This window comes from Periophthalmus magnuspinnatus, chromosome 14 (assembly GCF_009829125.3).
Source record: "Periophthalmus magnuspinnatus isolate fPerMag1 chromosome 14, fPerMag1.2.pri, whole genome shotgun sequence".
In the NCBI taxonomy this organism is placed as follows: domain Eukaryota; kingdom Metazoa; phylum Chordata; class Actinopteri; order Gobiiformes; family Gobiidae; genus Periophthalmus; species Periophthalmus magnuspinnatus.
Window position 1 is genome coordinate 25657287 of NC_047139.1, and position 8752 is coordinate 25666038.

General features: G+C 39.2%; 1 protein-coding gene across 2 annotated transcripts; it reads right to left on the bottom strand.

The window, feature by feature from the left end:
- Positions 1-510: 510 nt before the first annotated feature.
- LOC117381924 (protocadherin alpha-C2-like) lies at positions 511-8287 on the bottom strand. Of its 2 annotated transcripts, XM_033978978.2 has the most exons (3): positions 5692-8166; positions 4613-4649; positions 3173-3459 (listed from the first exon to the last, which is right to left on the bottom strand). In XM_033978978.2, exons 1-2 carry the CDS (start codon positions 8119-8121, stop codon positions 4638-4640), a joined length of 2442 nt encoding a protein of 813 aa, XP_033834869.1. In that variant the 5' UTR covers positions 8122-8166; the 3' UTR covers positions 3173-3459; positions 4613-4637. The 2 variants fall into 2 exon arrangements, with proteins under 2 accessions (XP_033834868.1, XP_033834869.1); XM_033978977.2 differs by lacking the exon at positions 4613-4649 and having other exon boundaries at positions 511-3459; positions 5692-8287.
- Between the last annotated feature and the right edge of the window lie 465 nt (positions 8288-8752).

Below are 8752 nucleotides of genomic sequence, written 5' to 3' on the forward strand. Positions count from 1 at the left end.
TGTAGCTACTTTGTGGAAGATACGAAGTGTTCCTAAAAAAGTGTAGCTATGTAGCAGTAACAGTTATAGAGGTTTAACTACTAAATTGTAGTTATATTAATTAAAATCGTAATAGAAGTAGTAGCTGTAGCAGTAACAAGGATAACGATACAATAATACAATAGTACAATAGAGTCAGTAGCTGTCCTTTTAAAAATTCTGGTATTTTTGTTTTTTGGTATCAGGTAACTTCCTTATTAGAGTAATAGTATTTGAGTGTATACTTCTTCTACACAGTGCACTATGTAGGCCTGTGCGCTGGCAGGAAAGCAGACTATGCAATTTACCGCAAGGCTTGTGCTAATCCTGACAAAGCTATTATTTTGTAAACTGCTAGCACGGCCTTTATTTTTGCTTTTCAATTTCCAAGAATTAGCACAGAACTAGGTCAATATGTGTTTATGGGGTGGATTTTTCCCAGAGCAGAAGAGAGAGTCACTTTTGATCAAATTCTTATCATACACAAAAGTCAGATTAAAAAGCTTTATTCAAACTAGCATGATCAGGCAGAACGTTTTACGCCAAATCAGAAACATCTAAAACGGACAATAAACTGAAAAAAAGCAAGGCCATTCTCTCCCCAAAACTTCTAATCTTCTAAAAGTGGCATGAGCTTGATTATTACAATCTAAATAAATGAGTAGAAGAACCTAAAATGTACACACATGAGAATATTTAGAGATCTAGAAGCACTTTCCTGTGCCATTCAGTCACAGTGAAGACAGATATATCAAAAACAGTATAAAAACACAAAGTAGAAAGCAGTTGAATGTACAATAAATGCATCTACCGGTTCTAAATCTGAACACAAACAACAAGGCTGAGCTCCTATTGTTTTAATACAGGGACAACTGTAACTGGGAAATAGACCAATGCTGTGCAAAGTTTAAGTGAGGCTGGAATAAAGAGCCAAGAGTCATTAAAAGCCCATTTTTCAGTAGAGAAATCATTAGGTCATCAATTTTTATACTGCTGGGTTTCTAGTCACTAATAGAAATGAACATGTTCAACATTTGTGACTTTGCCTTTTGGATATTTCATAGGAAAGTACAATGCAATCAATAAGAAATCCTGCCTCTTGCCCCATCAGAGAGTATGACATCATAACATTCTACTATCTGAAAACCACCGATAAAAAGCCATTTGTTTTTGACTGCCTTAAATCTTAATCTTTTGCACAGCACTGAACAGTCTGTAATTTCATTCATCAGAAGTTAACAATGCAGAAGGCACGCAAGGAGCTCATTGCATGTGCAATTCTTTTCACACCAGTCTTGATTGCACACTATTGTACCCCAGGGTGAGTGTTTTCCTGATTAAGTGACATCCTCGGTCTGACAGCCAGTGCACTGTATTGGTGTTACAGCCACACCAGGAAACTGAAGCTTGGATTTCTCTGACTCAGACTGTAGCCTGATACATCCACTCAGAACCACTGCATAAGAATTCAGGCAGCTCAAATCACATTTACAGACCAATCAGTGCATTCTGGGTTTTAGAGTGCAGCCACCTGCTTTAGACTGGCCTCTAATGTAATACATCTATGTTCAGTAACACCATTAGGGTTATGTTGTTTAGCACCTTATTTGTAATCAAAACTAATAGTGGACAGAGGTGCAGTCTTGTCATTTAAAGATGGAATTAGTATGTATTATTACTATGCACTGAAGCATTCTGATCAGTGTTCACTCTGTGGATAGAGGGACACCTTAATATCACCCTTGACCTGGATAAAGAGACTGAGTAGCATCATGAAGGTGACAGATCACAGTTTACCCCCTATGTGAAATGTGCTCTTACTTACACAGTTACTTAGTTTAAATACATCAACACTAACAGGGTCACAGTGATATTCTGCGCATAAAGTTGTGTCTGATCTGTTTATGTTAAATCAATTTTAAGTCTGTAGCCAGGCGTCTGAGAGCGAACCCTCTCTTCTACCTCTGTCCACTATTCCTACTGCAAAGGTTTTTCTGTTTAAAAGCTCCTTGTTTTTTTGATGAACACAAATCTGGTCTTTTCTATAGTGCAATATAGGTGCTACTCTTGAGGTCAACAAAGGTCAAGAAAAATACTTAATATTAGTAATAATTATAACACTGTCAAAAACATCACCAAACTACAAATACGCAACACAAAATGCCCTTGAAGAAGCTCACAAAAGCAGCATAAAATCTGATACATAAAATATTTATAAAAACAGTCATTAACAACACTTTATGTCTGGACCTTATCGTACATGATAAAAATTGTATTACAAAAGTTTAGTACCTTTTTTTAATACTGATTAGATTGTTGACGGTTGAAAACAAATGCTTTTTTTATTAGTTTGTAAGTCCATGTTGCGAAATTTATAAACCAATATTTTTCATGATGTAAAGAGGTTTGGATTTGTAAAAATCCATTTATATACTATATTTGAATAAAACCTTTTTTTTTTAAGAAGTAGAATTATTGCGGTCTGCTCTGCCTATTGCAGTCAGGCATAAAGCTTATATTTCTAAATAAATTATGCACCTGATATTTTTTAAGGGTGTGCGTTTCTTTCTGTTACCTCATTTTCTTTTCTTTACAATCAGCTAAATCAAACAAGACACTTGAAAACTCACTATTTAAGAATGGTAATGAAAACCGAACCACTTGTTATTTTCTTACCAGTAACACTATGAGTCTTAAGACTTAAAATGTAGTGAAATGCTTTGTATAAAATATGTCAAATCAATATCACTAATGTCTAAGCACTATTACCAGCTACAGTTTTATGGAGTTTTTCGCCCTGAATCATGTGGGAACGTGAACTTAACAATGAGGGATTTCTATCACTACAGTATGCAAGGTGTGTCCAAACAGTTTTTCTATTTTTGTTTTCTGTGTACAGTTGACCAGAATGCAAGCACAACTTTTTACTTCTCCAACAAAAATAAAACTTGTGGTTTACTCAAGTACTCACTTGGAACCAAATTAGGTTAGCCACCCACACATATGCTTAATACTGTGATATTACGTAAGAAAAACAGAACCTGCACAGTCTTAGGATGGACTCTTAAAGCTCTTTATAGAGGTCAAGAACTTGGTATGCAACTGCTATTACTCATATGGTAAAAGCATTATCATTGTAGATCTCCCTCTTCTTACTCTCTGGACACACCTTGTATGTAAAGCTGGAGAGAAGGCAGCACTTCTCTGGTTAAGGAATGACAGCATGAGGCCACTTTTGGAATGTCCAGGATTTCTGCAATACACGATTTGACGCCTGAATATTGTAGAGCCATGCAGATTCATGCTTAATCTGAGAAAAGAATGGGTCGAATTGTCAATGATGGAGGGGACGGGGGGAGTTGGGTGGGCAGCTGTGGTATGTCTTCAGTGTGAGTCACCAGTGAAGAGGTGATTATATCATGGCAGTTCTCTTCTGGGGCCCTGCACAAAGAAGCACAGCATATAATCAGTCCAAAAAAGGAAGACAAACCCCCCAAACTCACAGAAAGTCCTCACTCATGCAACACTGGATCCTGACTGGTTACTGCCACTGTTAGTGCAATCCAAGCATTTTAGAACAAGGGTTTTGCAAACATTTGGAGAAATTTGGAGGAGTTGGGTGTAGAATTAGACAACTAAACACAGCAACTAATATAGAAATCAGGAGATTGAAAATTCAATACATAGCACAGATTTTTGAGTGAACTGTATTGGGTACTTTGTTTTGTGGAGTGAAAAAGTGCGAGAGGAAGGAGAGACAAGACGTAAAGTGTAATCTGAATGCAAACATTTTATGAAAAGTTTAAACTACCAGAAGCATGAACCATTTCTGACAACCAAGTAACAGTTTATTCTGTGGTTAAAATAAATGATTCCAGACTCACTGTTCACTTGTTAGATCTGTTGACATCTCATGTAAAAAACGTATTTGGACTTGGACAATTGTATTTAAGTCTGAATTATGCTGTATTTTTACCAGTATGATTTTATTGTTTATTATTCTGTGATTCTTCCTCCTTCTTTTTTTTATAGTACCTCAAGCAATCCACACAAAAATCTGACCTATTGTAGTCAAAGCATGCACAAACAGGATTTGGTATTTGGTGGTCCAGTAGTGTCCCTGCAGTGTGAAACTGCTATATGATGGCCACAAATAAATCTATCATGGTCTTCCATTCTGTGATTAATGAACCATGATGTGTTGTTTCACTCTCAGGTGCACTGCACTCTGAGAACCTATTGCAAAAAATCATTCCTTTATCTTTATCTTTTTTTCTTCTTTTTTTTTTCTATTTGCGCCATTACATTGTCTTGAATCTGGGCCAAGCAAACCAGATGTGCACCACAAAATCTGACTGGCAACCAATTCCCATTCTAATCTCTAAGCTGAAAGGTTTTCTCCCTTGAAAAACTGAGTGGCCAATTCGGATTTTATTACAACCAGAACATAGTGTATATTGTAATGCTCTAACTTAAAATGACCAATTTTTTTCTGCATTTTTTTTAGACTAAACCAAAATGATTAGTAAATACAAAAGTGTAATAAAAATAAAATTATAGTGGCTCTACAAAATGTAGTTAGCAACCAGCATACCTCCAGTTGTCGGGTGGACTTCCTTTCATTTTGAATACTTTAGAACAGAAAGAAGAGACAAATTGAGTTCAACAAGTGAATGACAATAGCCACATATACACAGGCGTCCTCATGCATATTCATATTGTTTAATCTTTCAGTGCAACACTTGGTTGAGTTTGGGCTGCACATCCAGCTGTAGAAAAACAAACTACATCTGCTGCAAAACTCAGCTGCTCTGTTGGTTTGTGCAGATCTGTATGTGAGGAGGAACCGCAAGATGCAGTTTATCTCATGTATGGCAGCATCTTTTGTCCTTGATTCATAGCTCTGCAGGCTGCGATGCTTTGAAGTCAGGCGCCTCTCACACCCACTGGAGAATGCCTGTTTACTCTCTGTGCATCTGTAGCACCTACACAGGCGCACAGCACTGGCGCAGGTGTAATTTGGTGGCATTTTGACTAGATTCAAACTGTGTTTTTTTCTTTTTTCTGATTGCTCTTGGTTATGATTATCCACTGTGTGTAGTAGAAGCCAATTATGTTTGTAACATCATCCTCCATGACACACTGACCTCATTCTTCAGCTTCATTTGCATGATTTTCTTACTACACTTGAAGAGTTGTGCTAATAGTAGTAAATCTTGACCGGCAAAAGTCTAGAAGCAATATCAATATATAATGTAATAATGTTCCATATGTGACGTTTTTTTTTTTTTTTTTTTTTTTTTAATTGCACAGTCTTGTGTCATAGAGTGAACATTCATATACATCTATACAATATATAAAATATGATTCATAAGTGCAGTATATATTTTGATCATTTTAAGCTATACATGTTGTAGTGTTTCCTAAATACTGGGTAAAACATATTCCACTTAAAGGTCAGTTAGTTATATATTAAAGCATATTAGTGTTAATTAATAGCAAAATAACATAATATGTTTTATGACTGGTAATAAAACTACACTAGTCTCATTGTTTGCTGTTACACACGACTCCATATACTTTTTTGCGATGTGCTACTCAAGACAGAAGCAGAAGACAGAATTAACATGTTGATCAGGTAAAGTCATGAATATAAAACCTAAGCATACAAACCTCCAGTGTGGATGCTCTGGAGTCCGTCTCACTGGGGCCTATGCTCCGGGGTATACTGGACACAAAGTAGCCTCCTTTGGGGATGATGGGCTGCCTCACCACCACTTTCCCCTTCCTCGTCTCAGCCAGGAACAGGCTGTACCAGTAAGCATCGCTGGAGATCAGGGTCGAATCCGCGATGGTGGAACTTCTCTGACTGATGACGCTATTTCTGCTGATGACACTGTTCCTGTTGGCGTTTGGTGGGATCTTGATAGCTTTGGGCTTTGGTTTCTGACACTTCAGGACAATTATAACCAGGATGGTGATTAGTAACAAGAATGACACTGCTCCTAGTCCGATCACCAAGTACAAGTTCAAGTCCGTGAACATGTCATATTCAATTGGCAGCTCAGTAGTTTCTGAAAACGACATCACATTTTCTACAGTTGAGATCTTGATGGTTACTGTAGCTGACAAGGCAGGATCACCGTTGTCTTTGGCGACAATGACTAATCTTTGCTGCCTCGGATCTCTATAACTGAACATTCTTGTTGTTCGGATCTCTCCATTGTACTGGTCCAAGCTGAATAAAGAAGCATCGGTGATTTGTAGAAGTTGGTATGTCACTCTTGAATTCTGCTCTGAATCCGCATCAATGGCGATAACTTTAGCCACTAGATGTCCCTTATCTGTGGAGCGGGGTATTACTTCCTCTACAATAGATCCTTGAGCTCTCCACGGTGAAACTATTATCGGAGTGTTGTCATTTTGATCTTGTATGATAATATGGACTGTCACGTTACTACTAAGTGGAGGAACACCAGAATCTCTTGCCTCAATGTGGAATAAGAAGTCTCTTTCTCTTTCATAGTCGAATGTCTTTAAAGCGTAAAGATCTCCGTTTTCTGGATTGATGGAAAACAGCATGGACATAGATGTGTTCACAATCTCTTTTTCCATTATGAAGTAGACTAAATATTGGTTTTCGTTCAGATCTGGGTCATGAGCGCTGAGAGATGTCAATAGAGCCCCTGGTACATTATTCTCCACAACATGGATGGTGTAAAAAGGCTGAGGGAATGTGGGTGCGTTGTCATTGATGTCTAAAATGTCTAAAATTATTGTTTCATTTTCAGATAGGGGTGGGCTGCCTTTGTCTGTCACCATGAGAATTAGTTCGTATTTACTGATCATTTCTCTGTCCAATGGTTTTGACACTATTAGCTCGTAAAACCCCTCAGAGGTTTTATTTAAAAGTAATGGTAATGTTCTTTGTTGGCTCAAAGTGAGTTCGACCACACCGTTGTCTCCAGAGTCCTGGTCTCTCACTGTCACCACAGCGATAAGAGTGCCAATGGGGGTGTCTTCACTGACTGCGTTTTTCACAGACTTGATGGTGACTTCAGGATAGTTGTCATTGAGGTCATTGACATAGACTGTGACTTTGCAGTGTCCTGACAGTGGATTGGTGCCCCGGTCTTGCGCTTGGATGTGCATCTCAAAACTTTGACTCTCCTCATAGTCTATGACGCCTTTCACCTTGATCTCGCCCGTGTGCTGATCGAGCATAAAGATCTCCTGGGTTTTCTCCGAAGTGTACAGTGTGTACGAGTATAGCAGCTCTGCGTTCGTGCCTTGGTCCAAGTCTGTCGCATTTAACACCATGACCACAGTGCCTGCAGCAGAGTTCTCGGAGACATTGACTGTATATACCGGCTGACTGAAGAGGGGGGCGTTGTCGTTGATATCCAGGACATTGATAATGATGCTCGCTGTACCAGAGCGGGGAGGCACCCCTCCATCTACTGCCGTCAAAATCAGATTATGAGCTCCCTGCTCCTCTCTGTCTAGATTCCCATTTAACACCAAATCTACATATTTAGAACCATCACTGCCGGTCTGAATGTCAATGTTAAAGAATTTGCTCTCACTCAGATGGTAAGTCTTGACTGAATTGGTGCCCACATCTGCATCTACAGCATTTGTCAATGAAAATCTCTCCCCGGGAGGGGTGGCTTCCGAAATGTCCAAATTCATTGTCTTTCTGCGAAACACAGGCTCATTGTCATTAATGTCCATTATCTCTAGCTCAATGTTAAAAATACGGATGGGGTTCTCGAGAATGACATCCATTTTTAAGAAACAAGACGTGGTTTTAGAGGTGCAGATGTTTTCCCGGTCTATTTTCTCACGTATAACCAACTCACCCGTGTCTTTTTTGATGTCAAGGTAATTCTTACTGTTCACAAAATCGAGCTTCGCCTCACGTTGCGTCAATGTGCGGACGTCCAAACCGAGATCCGTGGCCAGATTTGCAACAAAGGATCCCTCTTCCATCTCCTCCGGTATAGAGTAGCGCGTGATGGAGAGCGCACAGCCCCATAGTGCAATAAGCGTGAAAGCCGTTACCATCCAACGTGTGCGTAAAGGTGCATGCAGAAGCGCCATTGTAACGCTTTGATTCAGGACAGGTCTCAATGATGAATAACTCCGCGTAGATCAGACCGTGTGCATGTAGGACAGCGCCGGTGTCATCGCCCCCACGCCTCGGAGCTGGAGCTGCAGCAGGCCATACACAGCGCGCACTGCCGCTGGAGGTGCACGGCTCCACAGCAGGGGCGGAGACGGCGCTGTAGCACTCATGGTGACACAATGAACAAAGCCCCCATGTACAGCTCAGCCCATCTACTGTACCGTGGCTGCTCAGTGTGGAAGATAAAATATATTAGAGAGTATATATATTTTTTATTAGACCAATAAAAAAATAAACATATAAAATGACCAGTTACTCAACTAAATATACATTTTTATATTTTTTTTTATACAATTATTTTCTAAGTAACATTATTCCCAAAGTGATGTATTACAGAAAAAGGCATTTGAAATTGTGAAAATGCTTTAGAACAGGGAGCACAGTGTTGGATGCGCGCTCTGCTGATGACGGCAGCTTAGATATGACTGAAGTATCCCGTTTACAGTAGTACAATGTGTTAATCTTATGTTGCACCTTGTCACAGTGTGGTCAGTGTTTCTCTGCTTACTGGCAGTAATAGCCTACATGCTGTCACCTCATTAGACT

What these genes read in the sequence shown, in the direction of transcription:
- LOC117381924 (XM_033978977.2), bottom strand. Translation starts at nt 8,121, where the DNA reads ATGGCGCTTCTGCATGCACCTTTACGCACACGTTGGATGGTAACGGCT. An exon ending in CCAGAGCATCCACACTGGAG is followed by an intron (nt 3,460 to 5,691) that starts GTTTGTATGCTT and finishes TTCTTTGTGCAG; the next exon opens with GGCCCCAGAAGAGAACTGCC.